At 32.8% G+C, this 20,231-nt stretch overlaps 2 protein-coding genes across 2 annotated transcripts; both read right to left on the minus strand.

Annotated features, from left to right (window-relative positions):
* Window positions 1-11,129: 11,129 nt before the first annotated feature.
* On the minus strand, window positions 11,130-14,808 carry LOC112784276 (serine carboxypeptidase-like 13). Its single transcript, XM_025827424.3, has 13 exons — window positions 14,562-14,808; window positions 14,318-14,463; window positions 13,890-13,966; window positions 13,652-13,774; window positions 13,432-13,534; window positions 13,289-13,326; window positions 13,114-13,212; window positions 12,929-13,015; window positions 12,684-12,839; window positions 12,459-12,530; window positions 12,135-12,367; window positions 12,001-12,046; window positions 11,130-11,925 (listed from the first exon to the last, which is right to left on the minus strand). Exons 1-13 carry the CDS (start codon window positions 14,744-14,746, stop codon window positions 11,842-11,844), a joined length of 1,449 nt encoding a protein of 482 aa, XP_025683209.1. The 5' UTR covers window positions 14,747-14,808; the 3' UTR covers window positions 11,130-11,841.
* Window positions 14,809-15,045: 237 nt separating this feature from the next.
* LOC112784277 (serine carboxypeptidase-like 13) lies at window positions 15,046-18,396 on the minus strand. Its single transcript, XM_029296527.2, has 14 exons — window positions 18,161-18,396; window positions 17,918-18,063; window positions 17,744-17,820; window positions 17,466-17,588; window positions 17,266-17,368; window positions 17,141-17,178; window positions 16,876-16,974; window positions 16,691-16,777; window positions 16,445-16,600; window positions 16,003-16,074; window positions 15,795-15,916; window positions 15,602-15,715; window positions 15,454-15,499; window positions 15,046-15,373 (listed from the first exon to the last, which is right to left on the minus strand). The coding sequence occupies exons 1-14, from the start codon at window positions 18,319-18,321 to the stop codon at window positions 15,290-15,292; spliced, it is 1,428 nt and encodes a 475-aa protein (XP_029152360.1). The 5' UTR covers window positions 18,322-18,396; the 3' UTR covers window positions 15,046-15,289.
* Window positions 18,397-20,231: the final 1,835 nt, after the last annotated feature.

The following is a 20,231-nucleotide window of genomic DNA, read 5'->3' on the forward strand; positions in this document are numbered from 1 at the left end:
TATATATATATATAATTACACATGTTTCCTTTCCATTCAATAACCATGACACCTAATCCTTTCCTATCACATTAATCATCATCATCTATCTTCTTTGGATTGCATTTTCTTGCATGGTGAGAAATAGTGACCGAGAGCAACAGAGAAAATCGTGGAACCCTTATGCCTTTCTATTTCAATTTTTTTAAATTTGTAACTCCAAAGAAAAATCTAATTCAGTAAAAGTGTTCGTATCTTCCTCCTTTACGCGTTGACGTTATTTTTGTTCGGTAGAAGCTGACGGTAACATAGCTCCCCTTCCTCTTGAGTTCGGCCAATTGAAGTTTTAAGAGGCACGGACGATTTCTGACGCCTTCCTCTTCAGCAGCTCGATCAAAAAGTTTCTCCAAAGTTTTCGTTGATTTTGATTTCGTATGAAAGTAGGGGATTTTGTTTTGAAATTAACTATTTTTAAACTATGAATGCCATGGAAGTCTAGTGGGTGTTTGTAAATAATTTATGATTGTTTGAACTGACTGAATGATGAGTTTGAGTTGTGTTTGTGACTGAATTTTGATGAATATGTATTTGATTTCTTGATTGAAAAGAGGTCGAAAATGGTTCAGTTGGGACCCGAAAAAGGGTGGCTAACCCGAGTTTTAGGGAAAGTGCTGCCGAAATTTTATAAAAAATATGAGGTTTTATTTGAAAAGTTATTTTAAAAGATTTGGTTTTGAAAAATTAAATTATTTGAAATATATTTAGTTAAGAAAAGATTTATTCTATTTTAAAGTTTGATTTATTAAGAAAAATATAATGTTTTAAACCCAATCTTTTAAGGAGAGATTTTGTTTTAAGTAAAGATTTGAACTCGGTTTATTAAGAAAAGGAATCTCTGTCACAGGAGAGCAGAGAACAAGGATTTAAAGAATATATTAATTAATGAAATGTCTGCCACAGAAGAGCAGATGTGATATTGTTTGGGCCTTAGTGCCAAATGTAAAGTGGGGACGCCCACACACTGAGAACTGTTTTCCAGATGTACGCTTATTGATTTGGAAAGTCACACTGTATGCGGCCTGGCCGTACGACTTATAAGCACACTGTATGCATCTGGAAAGCCATACCTGGGACTTGTGCCTGGGTAATATCGGGAGCGGGTAGGCAACCGACACATGAGCTCATGGCCTGCGTTAGGGATAGACATGCATCATATTAATTGCGCATTTGCATTTGATTGTGCTTGCCTGTTTTATTACTTTGTGATTGTATTGTTTGTCTTGTTGTGACTTGCTTGTACATTGAATTGAATCTCTTACTTGCACTATTTGTTTGTGAGTGTATCAAAGTGATTACGAGTTGACATTTGACTGAGGATTAACTATGTGGCTGAGAGGCAGAAAATGTGACTAGTTTATATTTAAAATTTGTTTTGAGTTTAGAAATTTAAAGAAAAGTAATTATTTATCTAAAGTAGAAATAAAAGTATTTTCAAAGGGTTAACAAAATAGTTTTATTGAGTAAAGTTAATTATTTACATTAAATTCATTACTTTTACGGCATTCCCATTCCCTACTGAGAACGTGTGGTTTGTTCTCACCCCAAAATCTTCCACCCTTTCAGTGATACAGGTTCGGAGATTCAGTAAGAAGCTGCAGACGACTAGTAGTTTTACTTGTGATTCCTGTTATTTTTATAGAGTTCCCTCGCCCTTATTGCTTTAAGTTTTATTTTATCCAGAGGGATAGGTATTGTATTTAAGTTTTACATTGAATTTAGTTGTATAGCATCTATTACTATTAATAATTATGTGATTTTAAGTACTAAAATCTATTTTCTGAAATTCTCTTAAAAACGGAAACGTGATATCGACGTAAAGGCTCAATAGTAAATTTATAATAAAGGAAATAAGGTCCGTAACGCCTTACTTTTGGTACGATCATGACGTGCTAAAAGTTAGGGTGTTACATTATGGTATCAGAGCAGTCTGTTTCCGTTAGAGCCTTGGGAATGGACTGACTATGCTTTACTGCATACTCTGAGTGTTTGTCATGCAGTAGGACTTGTCCCACTGACAAGAGTTTGAGTTTCAAATGCATGATTGTCTATTGATTAATGTTGTTAGTCGACCGTTGCATCTCTCATGGTATTAGGTTTGGCCAACTTAATACTAATGATTCATGTATATGGAAACACTAATGGATTATCATAGATGAGATAGAAGTAATAGGTAACGTAAATCGTGGGTTTTGGAAACGTTAGAAGTTAAGTTTAGGGGATAGTTCCGTTTCAACGCATAATCCTTATTCGTGCTAATGTGAATCTCTTCCTTGATTGTTTGTCGTAAGACTTTTTGTTTCAAACTTCTTTCATGAGATATGGTTCCTTTCACATTTGTAAACTGAACATGCCACACCTCTCTATTTCTTTTCTTCGATATTTTTGAAAATGAAGTTGATATGAATCTTTTCCATCTTATATCAATTTTCGAGGGCGAAAATTTTTGTAAGGTGGGTAGGATATAACAACCCGAGTTTTTAAAATTTAATTTTAAGCTTTGAATTTAAAAATAAAATTTAATTTAATTATGACTTATTCTATTATTTTAAATTATCTATCAAAAACTATATTGATAGTTACAGTCTAAATTGATTTTTATAATTATTATTATTATTATTATTATTATTATTATTATTATTATTATGAAAACAAAAAGTAAGAAAGAAAGAACTAAAGAAGGCTTTTATATATATATATATATATATATATATATATATATATATATATATATATATATATATATTGGATTGCATTTTCTTGCATGGTGAGAAATAGTGACCGAGAGCAACAGAGAAAATCGTGGAACCCTTATGCCTTTCTATTTCAATTTTTTTAAATCTGTAACTCCAAAGAAAAATCTAATTCAGTAGAAGTGTTCGTATCTTCCTCCTCTACGCGTTGACGTTATTTTTGTTCGGTGGAAGCTGACGGTAACATAGCTCCCCTTCCTCTTGAGTTCGGCCAATTGAAGTTTTAAGAGGCACAGACAATTTCTGACGCTTTCCTCTTCAGCAGCTCGATCAAAAAGTTTCTCCAAAGTTTTCGTTGATTTTGATTTCGTATGAAAGTAGGGGATTTTGTTTTGAAATTAACTATTTTTAAACTATGAATGCCATGGAAGTCTAGTGGGTGTTTGTAAATAATTTATGATTGTTTGAACTGACTGAATGATGAGTTTGAGTTGTGTTTGTGACTGAATTTTGATGAATATGTATTTGATTTCTTGATTGAAAAGAGGTCGAAAATGGTTCAGTTGGGACCCGAAAAAGGGTGGCTAACCCGAGTTTTAGGGAAAGTGCTGCCGAAATTTTATAAAAAATATGAGGTTTTATTTGAAAAGTTATTTTAAAAGATTTGGTTTTGAAAAATTAAATTATTTGAAATATATTTAGTTAAGAAAAGATTTATTCTATTTTAAAGTTTGATTTATTAAGAAAAATATAATGTTTTAAACCCAATCTTTTAAGGAGAGATTTTGTTTTAAGTAAAGATTTGAACTCGGTTTATTAAGAAAAGGAATCTCTGTCACAGGAGAGTAGAGAACAAGGATTTAAAGAATATATTAATTAATGAAATGTCTGCCACAGAAGAGCAGATGTGATATTGTTTGGGCCTTAGTGCCAAATGTAAAGTGGGGACGCCCACACACTGAGAACTATTTTCCAGATGTACGCTTATTGATTTGGAAAGTCACACTGTATGCGGCCTGGCCGTACGACTTATAAGCACACTGTATGCATCTGGAAAGCCATACCTGGGACTTGTGCCTGGGTAATATCGGGAGCGGGTAGGCAACCGACACATGAGCTCATGGCCTGCGTTAGGGAAAGACATGCATCATATTAATTGCGCATTTGCATTTGATTGTGCTTGCCTGTTTTATTACTTTGTGATTGTATTGTTTGTCTTGTTGTGACTTGCTTGTACATTGAATTGAATCTCTTGCTTGCACTATTTGTTTGTGAGTGTATCAAAGTGATTACAAGTTGACATTTGACTGAGGATTAACTATGTGGCTGAGAGGCAGAAAATGTGACTAGTTTATATTTAAAATTTGTTTTGAGTTTAGAAATTTAAAGAAAAGTAATTATTTATCTAAAGTAGAAATAAAAGTATTTCCAAAGGGTTAACAAAATAGTTTTATTGAGTAAAGTTAATTATTTACATTAAATTCATTACTTTTACGGCATTCCCATTCTCTACTGAGAACGTGTGGTTTGTTCTCACCCCAAAATCTTCCACCCTTTCAGTGACACAGGTTCGGAGATTCAGTAAGAAGCTGCAGACGACTAGTAGTTTTACTTGTGATTCCTGTTATTTTTATAGAGTTCTCTCGCCCTTGTTGCTTTAAGTTTTATTTTATCCAGAGGGATAGGTATTGTATTTAAGTTTTACATTGAATTTAGTTGTATAGCATCTATTACTATTAATAATTATGTGATTTTAAGTACTAAAATCTATTTTCTGAAATTCTCTTAAAAACGGAAACGTGATATCGACGTAAAGGCTCAATAGTAAATTTATAATAAAGGAAATAAGGTCCGTAACGCCTTACTTTTGGTACGATCATGACGTGCTAAAAGTTAGGGTGTTACAATAATTCTGTTAAAGAACAAACACGTACTCCACGTACTCTTGAAGGGTATTTACAAATTTGATTAATTAATATTATTAATATTATTGATATTATTATTAATATTATTAATATTAATAAACGGTTACTGACCGTTTAGTACCATTTGGTTGAAGGGACACAACCTTTTAAGGATTGTGTATGTTCAAAATATTGTGTCTATTGGCTAAAGGGACACAACTCTTTAAGAGTTGTGTATATTCAAAATTGTTGGGTATATGAAGATGGTAAGATGACAAAATCTTATATTTATGTAGTGGTTTCAAGGCACGATTAGATCGCTTTCTTTAGAGAGATATTTGTCCCCACACTTAGTTGCTATAGGGTTAATGACAATACTCTCCCAGGATACAATGAAACCTAAGAATTTCTTAATTAGCAATAGTAAGAAATTCTCAACTCTCTTGAACAAAGAAAATCTCTTAATGGTTGAGTAATTGGTACACTTAGTACGTCATTTCTGAAATAGTGAACAAGGACTTATTTATACATATTGCACATAGCAATTATGATTGGTTACGTATACAAATGGTTGTGTCTTTTCTATTGCCAATAGATACAATGTTTTGAATATACACAACTCTTAAAGAGTTGTGTCCCTTTAGCCAATAGACACAATGTTTTGAACATACACAATCCTTAAAAGGTTGTGTCCCTTCAACCAAATGGTACTAAACGGTCAGTAACCGTTTATTAATATTAATAATATTAATAATAATATCAATAATATTAATAATATTAATTAATCAAATTTGTAAATACCCTTCAATCCCCCACTATTTACAAAATTTAAATATCATACAAGTATATGCATAAAGAATGTGTCACTAAGATTAAACATTCTTTTAGTGTAAATTTTAAAGTTCTAACGAAGTAATAGGTGTCTAATCGATTAAACCTATACTCCATATGTTAGTACCAAAAATCACACACATTACTTATACCCTCCAAGTTCAAGAGTTTACAATTTTAAGCACTTATATGGCCTTGTGCTCATCCTGATTTCATGAATATTTACGAGAATAAAACCTCTAAAATTCTCGATTAGAGCGGCACCACTCTTATATTCATATAGGTGGAATCTTTTGATAGATAATATTATCATTCCATTAAGAGTTTAAACTCACCCTCCTAATTTATTATAAATAGCACTAAATCCTATACCTTAGTGCTCCAATTGCTAAATAACTTGTTATTACCCATTAAACCTTGAAACTAGTGGTCTACTAGAATAATGTTGGGTTCCCATCATTTAGCAATAATAGGTTTTAATCCCATTTTAGCAGTAGTTTCTTTGATTTTATCCCTTGACAAACCTTTAGTCAAAGGGTCTACTAAATTTCCTTGAGATCTTATGTAAGTAATGGTAATTACACCATCATCTATTAGTTGCCTCACAAACTCATGTCTCAAACTTATATGTCTAGACTTTCCATTATAAACCTTGTTATATGCTCGAGACATGGTTGATTCACTATCACAGAAGATTGAAATGGCTGTCGTTTGCTGTGGCCACAGCTTTATATCATATAACAAATTTCTTAACCATTCCGCTTCTTTACCTGCGGCTGATAAAGCTACAAACTCAGCCTCCATAGTAGAATGTGTAATACATGTTTGTTTCTTTGAGGCCCAACTTATTGCTCCACCACCTATGGTGAAAATCCATCCTGAAGTGGATTTGTTATCACTAAGATTTGTAATCCAACTTGCGTCGGAATAACCTTCTAAAACTGCAGGATAATCACTATAATGTAATCCCAAGTTTATGGTTTTTCTTGAGATAACCAAGAACTCTTGTTATAGCTTTCCAATGTTGATTGCTAGGCTTTCCTGTAAACCTTGATAATTTGCACACAGCAAATGCTATATCAGGTCTAGTACAATGCATTGCATACATTAAACTTCCTATAGCACTAGCATATTCTAATTGTGCTATAGGTCTTCCCATGTTTCTTTCTAATTTAAGATTAGGATCATACGGCGTATTGGGTTTTTTAATTGTGAGATGATCAAACTTTTCCAATACCTTTTTAATATAATGAGATTGACTTAAAGTAAAGCCAACTTCATTCTTATGTACCTTTATGCCTAATATTGTATCAACTTCATTCAAATCCTTCATCTTGAATTTAGAAGTTAGATACTCCTTCGTTATACGAATTCCTTCTAAATTTGTTCCGATGATTAACATATCATCAACATATAAACAAATGATTACTCCATAATCTTTAGTAAATTTTGAGTAAATACATTTATCCGCACTATTATGTGAGAAGCCATTTGATAACACAACTGAATCAAACTTCTCATGCCATTGTTTAGGCGCTTGTTTTAGCCCATACAAAGACTTAATTAATTTGCAAACTTTCTTTTCATTTCCGGGTAGCACATAGCCTTCCGGTTGCTCCATATAAATTTCTTCATTAAGATCTCCATTTAAAAAAGCCGTTTTAACATCCATTTGATGTATATGAAGCTTATGTATGGATGCTAATGCTATAAGAGCCCTAATGGAAGTCATTTTTGTTGCGGAGTATATGGAGCGGAAGATTCATGCACAATACCATATAATTCACAAAAGTGATCAAATTCATTAGAAAAATATTCTTCACCTTGTAATGATTCAAGGATCATCACTTGTAGATCACGAAGTCTACTTACAAGGATTTGTAATTCATGAATTTGATCTATAATATCATTCATAACAAATTCAAAATATTTCATCATAGTAAACTTATCTGTTCCTTGTCGTTTAGTATTGTACTTTTCTTCCAAAGATTTTCAAATCTCCAATGGTGATTGAATTAACATATGACCTCGACATACAATAGTATCTGCATCATGTTTCTTCTTCAATTGAACAATTGTTTCTTCCTCTTCCATTGTGGAACTTCCAGCAGCATTGGCAATTGGTGTAGTCTATGAGTTAATCACATATGCAAGATTGAGAACTGAAAGAAGAAATATCATTTTGTCCTTCCAACTATTGAAGTTCGTTCCAAGAAAGCGATCTAACTTGACAAATTCTTTGATTCATGACCTTGAACGTAGTGTTTTGATCTTGTGCCATCTTCAAGAAATATCTCTCTAAAATTGTTGGGTATATGAAGATGGTAAGATGACAAAATCTTATATTTATGTAGTGGTTTCAAGGCACGATTAGATCGCTTTCTTTAGAGAGATATTTGTCCCCACACTTAGTTGCTATAAGGTTAATGACAATACTCTCCCAGGATACAATGAAACCTAAGAATTTCTTAATTAGCAATAGTAAAAAATTCTCAACTCTCTTGAACAAAGAAAATCTCTTAATGGTTGAGTAATTGGTACACTTAGTACGTCATTTCTGAAATAGTGAACAAGGACTTATTTATACATATTGCACATAGCAATTATGATTGGTTACGTATACAAATGGTTGTGTCTTTTCTATTGCCAATAGATACAATGTTTTGAATATACACAACTCTTAAAGAGTTGTGTCCCTTTAGCCAATAGACACAATGTTTTGAACATACACAATCCTTAAAAGGTTGTGTCCCTTCAACCAAATGGTACTAAACGGTCAGTAACCGTTTATTAATATTAATAATATTAATAATAATATCAATAATATTAATAATATTAATTAATCAAATTTGTAAATATCCTTCAACTCTTAATGTATAATTTTTTTTGTAACTCTTTATGTATAATTTTAGTTGAGTCGAGTTATACCCAACGGATCAACAATAATAATAAAATATATAATAAATTCAACATATTATAAATAAAATTTTAAATATAATAATAAAAAATAATTTTATATCATATTGTACGGTTTAAATTAAATTAAATCGATTTTGAGAAAAAAATTCGAAATTTAATCTAATTTATGTTACTTATTTGTAAAATATACAAATTTAAATTAATATAATTTTAATTAATTTTTAATTTAATTTAAATTAAATGAGCTATCCATTTTGAATTTTTTATTTAAACCACTCTCCTACCTAATTACCAAAAAAAAATTCACGCAGAATAATTTTTCCACCCTTTAAGAACCCTTGTGGTGGAAAAAACATAAAAGGAGAAACACAATTCCACGTTTGAAAACCTTATATGCTTTGATTATGTCCTCAATTCAGGGGGCTCTGGGTTCTTGAAGGGCGTAATCGGCGGATCCACCTTCTACTTCTTCAAGTCCCTTTGCAGCTCTCCAACCCATATCGCTACCGCTTGCCACGCAGTTCTCCTCCATGCACCCCGCGTCGGGGGCAAGTTTGCCGCCTGGTATGCCCTCGACAGTACCGTCAACTACGCCTTGTATTCTGTTCGTCAGAAGAACGACCTCTGGAACGGCATATCTGCCCCGGCCATCAGCAGCGGGCTGCTCTCTTTGTGCCGCCGCAGTCTCAAACCCTCCGCATGCTTCACCATGTTTGGTGCTCTCATCGGCACAGTACGAGAGGTCGGCTTAATCATGTTGAACAAGTTTGAGGCCGATTGCAGGCTTGAGGATTTGAGGAAGGAAGTAGCCGAATTTGAGGAAGGTAGTACCTATAGATGCAATGTAGCTGAGTCGAAATTGACGCTTTGACTGATTCAGCATGAATTTTTAGTTCTCTAAAGACAAGACAAGTAGGGCTAATAATTTATTTCTTTTATTAGGTATAAATTTTGCTCTTTTAATTCAAGAACGATTAAATTCTCAATTTCTTTGCGAATCTTAAAATCAATTTAGTATGCATGTTGATTGTTACTAGATAGGTACCATAGTATCAATGCATATCTAGTTCTATACTTTATACTCTTATTATCCATTTCTAAATTTTATAGATTTTTTTCAGTTAAGATAATGAAAGAAAGAGTTCTATTCACTATCTTAACCCATACATCGATTTGATTCACATCTTTTATTTGTGATACACATCTTTTCATTTATGATATAAGGATTCAAAAATAGGGATTTCGAGTGGTGTATTGATTAATCAATTGAAATAGTATTTCAGAATAAATACGTAAACAAATAAATATGGAAAAGTACGAGGAGCCAATGGAATATTTATACAATGTATACAATGGAAGTTTAGAAAGTATTAGAGATATAATCATTAGTGTTACCTTTTTCCATAAGCTGAAGCTTTTAGGATGAGTGGTATCATATATGGTATTAGAGCGCTAGATCCGAAAGGTCGAGAGTTCGAGTCTAGTATTCGGATGGTTATTGTACATAGTATGAGAGGTGTTCATTTTGTAACTCAAATGGTTATTGTACACATTGTACAAATAGTTTATTGTCTCTCTAGCGGGATCCAATAAATATACATATTTTTGTATAACCATTTTTAATGTTTAAATTTAAATTTTAGATTTTTTATTTTGGATGTGTTTTAAAAATATTTCCGGGCATTTGAAATTCTTACGAAATCCTATTAGCCAATTTTTTTTTTTTTATATAAATAGGTATGTTCTTTTTTTTTTTTTTATTAGTCTTTTGGTGTGTGATTAGTGGATGGTTGTTATTAATAAAATAATAAAAATCTGGACTTGTGTTGGACGACGAAAGGAATAGTTGGAGAAATAATTTATGAGATGGGTTATGAAGATGAAGAACCATAATCTAAAATCACCCAAAGTTTCATACTGAGACTAAAACTATTTTTCACATATAAAGATTGAATATGTATGTGCATAAAGGAATCAATTTATTTATCTATACAATCGATTGTTACGAGTTTTTAATCAGAATTATTTGACCCAAAATAGATATATACTATCTGATTGTTGTTGAACTAAAATGATTGAATTAACAACAAACACTATTTTTCAATCGTTAACGCCATCAAACAAATTAAAACTAACAGATCAAACATAAAAATTCATTGATTTACATTGTTTTTCCTTATTCTTCAATTCAAAAGAACAATAAATGTTGAATTTTAATTTTATAATATAAAATTTGAGTTTTAAAAATTAAATTAGTTGAAGTTGATTTTACATTGACCTCATGATTGTATTCATAAACTAGAATTAATGTCACCATTAGTGGAGATTCTGTTTCTTTATAATTTTTAATTGTTAATGATATATATAGTTGTGAAAATAAGATAAGTGATAAATAATAAAATAATTTATAAAATAAAGATTAAATTTTAAAATAAAATAATATATGAAGAGCTAATTAATAAATAAAATTTAAAAAATGATTATTTGACCATTATTAAAATTTAAAAAATAAATTTTGTTACCAAGATCATTTAATAATTTAAATGTTATTTGGACCAACGTCTGGGAACTATTTTCTAATTTCTAAAATGAAGCTCTTGGTTTCTAATTTCTAAAATGTGACAACTCCTCCTCAACTTTTAGATTTAGATTGTTGAATTTGTTGAACGCATATTTTCAAAAACCAAGTGCTTTATCCAAAAAAGAAAATAAGCGTTCACTTTTGATTTTAGGTGACAGTATGCTCTTGGTTTTAACCTTCTCATGTTTTGTGCCTCCATTGAATGAGGAATAGACAATGTGCACTACCATTTGCAAGCTTGAGAAAGGTACACAAATGGTTCATTATAACTGTGATACAAAATGGACACCATTTTATCCTACCCAGTAACCACCTTTGTAATTGGTTTTAGAGATAATACTCAATTTGCTCCCTGAATTTACACGCGAGTCTCAATTTAGTCTCTGAGATTTCAATTGCCTCTATTTAGTCCCAAAGTTTATAAACGTGCCTCATATTAGTCCCTAAGACGATTTTTAGTATAAAATCGTTAATGAAGCGTTATTATAGACTATTAGATGTCACGTTAAAACTTGTAAAATGATGCAGTTTTGATTTTGGCATTTAAATAGTTCAAAAACGGCATTGTATCACTTATTTTGTTAGGTAAAATTTTAATAAACACCATTTACGATGTTGTGTTTGGGTTATTTGAGTGCCAAAACTAAAACGACATCATTTTACAAAGTTTAGTGTGACATCCGGCTGTTCACGATAGTGTTCCGTTAATATTTATATGTTAAAAATTGTTTCAAGGACTAATATGAGTTATGTTCATAAAGTTTGGGGACTAAATAAAGGCAATTGAAACTTTAGGGACTAAATTGAAGTTTTCATGCGAATTCAAGGACCAAATTGAGTATTATACTATTATGTCTTGGTCTTATTTGGTTAATTACTACAAAGCCATCCTAGACATCCATCTACTGTACATGTTCAAGCATTCTTCAGGCTTATACTCTGGAGCTGTGTGGCCACCACCCTGCAAGTTAGATGATGATTATTATTATTGTTACAGAGTTACACACAAGTGCAGCAAAAGGGAAAGAAGGTTTGCCTTGACAGTTGCAAAGGTCATTGCATTGGAGTAAGTCCTTGTATATCTGCATAATAACAAACATTCATTAACTACATAACTTGCTTTCTATGGACAAGTTCAACTTAGTTACATAGCTATAATTAGGGGAATACCCTGCAACTTGGCCATTTGTGTGCCATGGCCTCCAATCATCTATGATGGAGTAGTTTAAAGATCTTATCCATGCTTCAGTTGCCAAGAAAGGAATCAACATGTCATGATCGCCACTGTATATCAGTGAACGGTAACCTTTTTTACTGAGCTTCACATGATATGGAAAGCTGCTAGGGATATCCTCCTTGTGAGGTATATCAAAGGTACATCGTTGCCATTTCGCTTTCGTTCCCTGCAAGAATTGAAAACATGAAAACATCATTTTCATGTCACTGCTGACCATCCATGCAATAAAACTACTTTTAATGTTGTGTTAGCTTTACCTTATGTATGTTCAAGGCACTGCGAACTTCGCCATCATTAGCCCAATAACTACTGAGGAAGTACCCATAACTCTAATTATGGAGAAGGATAAAGTCAAATTAAAACCAGAAACATTAGAGAAGTATTAACAGAGAGATGCATGAATAGTTATATATCTAACACCATATGCATGGAAAAGAAGCATTAAGGAAACATCTCTTATTTGATAATTCATGGAAGATTACCCGACAAGTTAAAGGTGGCAATGCGAGTCGATTATTGTTAGACCATGAATAATAGTTATCAATCAGAGATCTCTTCCAAGGAACATCCACTGGCTTTGGTGAACCTAACTCACATTTTGGCTCCAAAATATGGGCTTTAGAAAGTCCTGATATGGTCTAAAGAATTGGAAGAATTCTTTCATTTTAGAAAGAGATTTTAGAATAAATAAAGATACAAGGGACAATGGAAATAGTTGGTTACATACATCCTCATAGGACTTCAGATCTTGTGCACATAACACATTTGCAATGTCTATGTTTGCATATTCTCCTCTGCAGTTTTTTTGCAATGACTGTTGATTGAGTAAATTATAAAGATCAGCCATCATGGAGATTTTGCTCTTCAATACAACTTTTAAAGAATAAGCCACAAGCACTTATAAGTAACTACCTGGTAGAGTTCATCAGAAATAAGTCCCATTCCATGAGCAAATGGGATTTCCTGGTTTTTCTCAGTTCGGGTTGTTGCAGCATTCCCCAGCAGGTATCCCTGATGAAAAGAGCATCTCAAAGGCTATTCATGCTCTTAAAAGAATACATTGTTTGAAAGGAATCATAAATGAAACCTGAAGATTAATCCATGGTTGTAGTCCTTCTTCATTTGCTGTAAACATTGGAATTTGTGGAATGATTAATGAATCTGGTAACATACTTGTTCATATGCTATAATAGGTCTAGCTTTCCAGACAAACATAGATGATGCTTGTACCTTGAGAAATTTCATGAGTTATTACAGGAACAGGAATGCCAGAGTATGAATCACCACCAATGTAAACTTCATTGGAGAAAAATTCTGGATGCTCAATTAGCCACTACAAACATTTAAAACATGATCATCATGAGTTAATATTCTAGTAAAATGGGTTGATATAATAATTGCAAAGGAAACTATAAAGAAAAAACTAAAAGCACAACAGTTTTGGGGATACCTTTCTAAGAAATTGATGGGTTTGGTGAACTAATGACCAATCTGTCCGGTGAGAAGCAGATTCTGTTGTGGCATATGAGAAGCCTGTATTTACAGGCAAGTCTACAAATATAATGCTACTTACCTATCACAAGTGGAAGAGATGTCATGATTATTAGCCATAAATAACTAGGAAAGCTTTTAAAGGATTTGGTGAAATGGAAAAAGAATATGCCAAGATATATAGGTATGATCTGCACTTTTGTCCATGAGTGTGGCCTCAAGACCAAGTTAGGCAGGCTTCCATTGTATTCCTCAATTTTAAATGTAATTGGACCTGAAACACTCAAAATATAATTGACATTTAAATCACAGGAGATTTGACTTCTCAAAAGTGCCTAAGTTGGTAAAGCGATAAAGTAAGAGATTAATTAATAACTATTGTGTATATATATGACTTACTAAATGATTTATAGACGGTGAAAACTCAGGTGAAGTCGTCTTCATGTGAAGTTGATATCTTAGAGCCGTTAGATAAAAATTTAGTCAAATCAGTCAAATCATCTAACGGCTCTCAGGTATTAACTTCACGTGAAGTCGACTGCACCTGAGTTTCCACCTTTATGGATAGTTAACTATTTACTTTCTCATTTTACCAACTTTGTGTTATCTTATACAAGGCAAATACCAATTTCAAAGACAAGGCCAGAGAAAGCAGAGCAGCCAGGACCACCGGTGAGCCACAGCATGAGAGGATCCACCTTAGGATTGTTCTCTGACTCAATGAAATAGTAGAAAGCCTGCACATCTTCATTTTCACCCACACCTATGTATCTGATTAAAATCATACATGCAAAGTTTAATTAAGTACATGATCCAAATCCCATGAATTAAGAAAGCTGAGGCCATAGGCCATAGAAAATGTTACTGACCCAGTTTCAAGCACAAAAGGAAGGGGTCCCTCAAACCCAGGGAGGTACTTCACTATGTTGCCACACTTGGCATGTTGAGCTGAAAACTTTAGTAATAGTAAAAGAATGGGAAGTAACAATCCATGGCAAATGAAATTAGATAAACTTGCCATTTTCAAAGGCTTCATTACTTTCTCTGCTAGCATTTGCTATGGCCTTTGATTGGAGCTTCTTATTGTAGTCACAAAGACTTACATTCACAATATATATGTAACTTAACTGCTATGCATTTCTTTGTTGTGCCAATTTTTCATACTATTAAAAGTGACACATGACACAGAATAATAATAAAATAATGGAATATGAAATTACTTGAGCTTTATGATCTCTCTTTCTATTTGAGCAGCTTAGTCAAACGAGGTTGTGTGCACCCAATGGGAAGTGGAATTTTGTGTTTGCTTAGTTGGGACGTTGAATATTATATTTAATTAACAAACTCCTATTATTAAATTAAAAGGCTGATCACATGCTATATATTATATAATATTCAAATAAAACGTGAAGTCAATAGCCAATATAATACAATACAATATACAGAAAGTGTTTATATATTCTTCAATTGTTATCTTGAGAAAGATACACTACACTAACAGATGATTGAATGATGCATAAAGTTAATGAAATCTGCTCCTTGATTATAACTTCTTATTCCTAGACACCTTTGTAGTTTGATCTTCTTTGGTTTGTTCCTAAAAGGGTCTCTCAGAGATCCACCTACTATACATGTGAAGGCATTCTTGAGGCTTGTATTCTGGTGCTGTGTGTCCTCCACCCTGCAACCATATCCATCATTATAAAACAAATAACTCATCTTATCACCATTTGTGTCCAAAAAGAGAGATCTAGATCTTGCCTTGACAGTTGCAAATGTCATTGCATTGGAGTAAGTCCTTGTGTATCTGCTTAAGTGGGGGAAAAATAAAAACAAACAATAAATGTAAAAAAGAAAAGAAAAGAATCAACTGCATAATAGATCTTTCTAGAGTTAAAGGAATGAATACCCTGCAACTTGTCCATTAGTATACCATGGCCTCCAATCGTCGACAATGGAGTAGTTTAAAGATCTTATCCATGCTTGAGTTGCCAAGAAAGGAACAACCATGTCATGATCCCCACTGTTATCAATACATCAAATTTATTTTCCATTGAAATGTCTCAAGCTCAGCAAGATTCAAGCATGCAGAGGAAACTGACCTGTAAATCAGTGAACGATAGCCTTCTTTGCTGAGATTTACTTGATATGGAAAGCTGCTAGAAATATCAAACTTGTAAGGCATATTACGGGAGGTGCATCGTTGCCATTTCTTTTTAGTTCCCTGCAACATAATACAGCCAAGATTTTCTCCTAATAATTATGCAAATGATCATTTGGAAATCAACTTCAAATGAGTCACTGCTATACCTTCCTCACTTTAAGCGCATTGCGCACTTTGTCATTGTTGGCCCAATAGCCACTAAGGAGATATCCATAATCCTGGTCATAGAACCAGAATTCAATTTATAACAAAAAGCATTAGAGAGGTTTTTAGCTTCAGACTTTACTGAGAGCAACCAGTGCATTGTAAGCTAGAAGATCAACAGACACTAAGAGATATAAACATGCTTGGAGAAGAAGATAGAATAGTCAAAATGTAAAAATTGTCTGGCTTTTTATCTACCAAGAAGGACAGTGCAACAAGGATAGGGACACAACTTTTTTGTCTTGTCCTATTTCCTGTCTTAAGAGTTAAGACACCTACTGTTTCGAGGGTTACCTGAAACTGAAGGTCGATCTCAGATGAGATCTGCTATGGTGTCGGAACACCTACCAAGCACAATAGTATTCAACAATATAGGAAGATTACCCGACAATTCCGGGATAGTAATCTGAGATGAATATCATTTAACTTCCAAGGATAGTTCTCTGTTAGTGATCTCCTCCAAGAAGATTTCAATGGGTTCTGTGAGTCCAACTCACACAATGGCTCCAAAATGTGGGCCATATTAATATCTGATGTGATCTGCAGATATGGTTTTCAGGCTATAAATCAAGCTAATGAAAAATTAAAAGAAGATAATAGGGGCAATAAAACGAAAATTGATTTGCATACCTCTAAATAGGACTCGAGATATCTTGAACACAAAATATTTCTGATGTCTACATTTACATATTCTCCGTTACAATGTTTCTGCAGTGACTGTTTCATTGAGTGAAGTAACTCAATCAGCATTTTTTTAAATTAGTTTTCAATGCCGTTTTTAAAAAGAAAATGCTAAGAACTTATCAGTGAACTACCTGGTGTAGTTCATCAGAAATGAGTCCCATCCCATGAGCAAATGGGATTCGATAGTTTTTTTCTTTTTCATCTATTTTAGGATTCCCCATCAGGTATCCCTAAAGAAAAGAACATTAGTTACTTGTTTGCATTCAGCTTCTGTTTATATTTTTTTGACGAATTTTTACTGTCTTTATATTTAAGTGAACAAATGCAACTATTTGATCATCAAAGCAAAAACGTTGAAGATAATACAATTTATATGGAGTTACTTGTTCATCAAACCTGGAGATTTATCCATGGTTGGAGGCCTTGTTCATTTCCTGAAAACAAGGAAATTGGAAATTTATGTAATTATTAAACTGTCAACACAGACAAACAATCAATCAAGTGGGTATGAACTTCTATACCTTTTAAAATTTCATGAGCAATTACAGGAATAAGAATGCCAGAGTATGAATCACCACCAATGTAAACTTTGTTTTTGAGAAATGCTGGATGATCCATTAACCACTACAAAGATATTTACACATAATATTAACATTTTAACATACTGATTAAAATAACTGCAAACAAAGAAGCCAATTCATGAATGTAAAGTTGAGTATACCTTCCTAAAAAATTCATAGGCTTGATTGACTGACAAGGAATCGCTCCGTTGTGAAGCATATTCTGTTCTAGCATATGAAAAGCCAGTATTAACAGGCAAATCTACAAATACAATGCTACTTGCCTGCCACAAAAATTGCAACAAATAACCTTTAGAAACACAAGAAACTAACCATTAACCCTAAAGCTAAAGGAATCTAAAAGGATCTGATGAAATGAACAAAATCAAAGCTATAATTACATATTTCAACTAACAAAAATGTAGATAATTGTCTCCACCTTAGTCCATGAGTATGGCCTATACACCAACTTAGGGAGGCCCCCATCATATTCATCAACTTGAAATGCAAGTGGTCCTGCATTGCATCATAAGATAGACTATCTTAAGGATTAAAAGAATGATTTTTATTTGTACTTTCTGATATTGAGCAATGATGCTAAATTGCCACTAACCTATTTCAAAGACAAGGCCAGAGAAAGCAGAGCAGCCAGGACCACCAGTGAGCCATAGCATGAGAGGATCCTCTCTTGGATTGTTCTCTGACTCAATGAAATAGTAGAAACTCTGTACATCATCATTTTCCCCTACTCCTATGTACCTATCAAAACATATGATAATATCATTATCATGCATGAAAGCAAAATGGCACAAAAGTAAGAAAGCATAGGCCATAGGCCATAGAATATGTTACTGACCCAGTTTCAAGCACAAAAGGAAGGGGTCCCTCAAACCCAGGAAGGTACTTCACTATGTTGCCACAGTTTGCATGTTGAGCTGAAAACTGTACTGATAATAAAAGAATGTGAAGTAGCATCCCATGGCAAATGTGACAACTTGAATAAGTAGACCTTGCCATTTTCAATGGCCTCTCCACTGTATCTGCTATGCCTTTTGGTTGATTCTTCTTATATATAACTTAGGAAACATTTCAAGCGCAATGGGAAGTATCGGTGAACAGTTGTTTTAACTATTTTTTTTTTACCAAAGATATGAGACTCGAACCCGCAACCTCTTAATTGAGTATGGGAAGACTATATCATTTGAGCTATTACTCATTGGCCAGTTATTTTAACTGTTGATTTTAATTAATATATTATATATATATTTTTTATAATTCAGATCAACGGATAAAACAACTGGAGCACCAGTACTCCCAGTGCACTTGAAATGTTTCCTATAACAACATATATGCATTTCTTTCTTAGGTGACATAATTAACTGACACTAATCTAGTCATATGAAGTCACTTGGCTTAATGGTCTCTCTTTGCTGTTTGAGTACGTCAGTGTCACTCTAATTGGAGCTTCCAAATCCAAGTACTCGTGATACCCGTCCGGAATGGTGTTGAATAATTATACTAGACTGATGGTTGCAATTAAAATACTAGTAATTAATTAATATAATAAGCACGTTTTATAGATGTGATTTGCCTAATCGAAAAATGGTGTGCTCTATATATCATATCATATTAGTCTTGGGTTGCAACTTGCATCTTGCACGTGGAAGGTCACATAATTTGAATGATTCACAAAGTTTATCTTTTTCCTTTTTTCTTAATCCATTAAATCACCGAAAAGCATGATATGATATATGCCACGGTCACCCATAGCATGAGATTTCGTCAAACTTTGTACTTCTGTAAAGGAAGAAATTCTAGCGGTATCAGTTTTTTAGTAATTTTGGTTACAATTCCACTACGTTACCAATAATATTTCTACCAACTTCTGCCAACTCTTATTTATAATGATGTTTAATGGAAGTGTCTTTGTGGATGTGTCTAATAAAATATTTTTTTTATGGCTGTGTCTAATAGAAGTGTTTTTATAGATATATTTTCTAGTTGTCTCTCTTTATATATGTGTTTAAAATATAATAATTAACTATTGTTAGTAATAAATTGGCAGATAATATGTTGGTACTGTATACTTTTTTTTTTTGTTATTATTTGACTATTATAAATATTAAATTATTATTTATATGTTTAAATTTTAAAAAACAAACATGCACTATTTTCTATGATCATAGTGGTTTGATATTGGTCAAAATTCCGTATTTTTATGTGCAGTTTCAGTTTTGTTATGCTTTGGGGTATTTGTTGGATTTTTTTAAGTTTTTGCCATATTACAAACTGAAACAAATTATTGTGCCAATGTCTGTAATCAAAGCCTAAAGTAGGCCAGCCAAGAACCCAAGTGTGAGCCCATTATTCTTTTAGGCATGAAATCCTGTCAGATAATGGGCCCTAATTGTTCTCACCGTTTACACAAGTCCAACCCTCCGAAAATGTAATTTGAAATAAATGAGAAATATGTCCAAAAAGAATAAGTGAATGAGAAATTATTTTTTAATTGGTTAATATTAATTATTTTTTGTTATAAAGTTAGTTTTTAACTCTTTTTTTTTAAATTAGGAGTTAAATTTAGAATTTTAAATAAATAATAATTTCAAAAAATATTGACTAAAAAAAAGAAAAGAAAAAGACCGTACAAGTGAAATGAGGTGGAATAATATTGAATATACAGGCAACTTCAAACTCCCGGAAAGAAATTGAGGACCTTCAAGCTAAACTAGAGGAGTTGCGGGTGGTTGGAATCAATGGGGGAGAGGAGGTTACCAGTTTGGAAGAGAAGTTGGAGCTGGCATATTTGAAAGAAGAGAGCTATTGGCGAGAAAAATCTATAATCAAGTGGCTAAAAGAAGGAGATCAGAACACTAGATTCTTTCACCAGAAATTTCAATCAAGGATGCGAAGGAACAGAATTTGGA

Source organism: Arachis hypogaea, chromosome 20 (genome assembly GCF_003086295.3).
Source record: "Arachis hypogaea cultivar Tifrunner chromosome 20, arahy.Tifrunner.gnm2.J5K5, whole genome shotgun sequence".
NCBI classification, from domain to species: domain Eukaryota; kingdom Viridiplantae; phylum Streptophyta; class Magnoliopsida; order Fabales; family Fabaceae; genus Arachis; species Arachis hypogaea.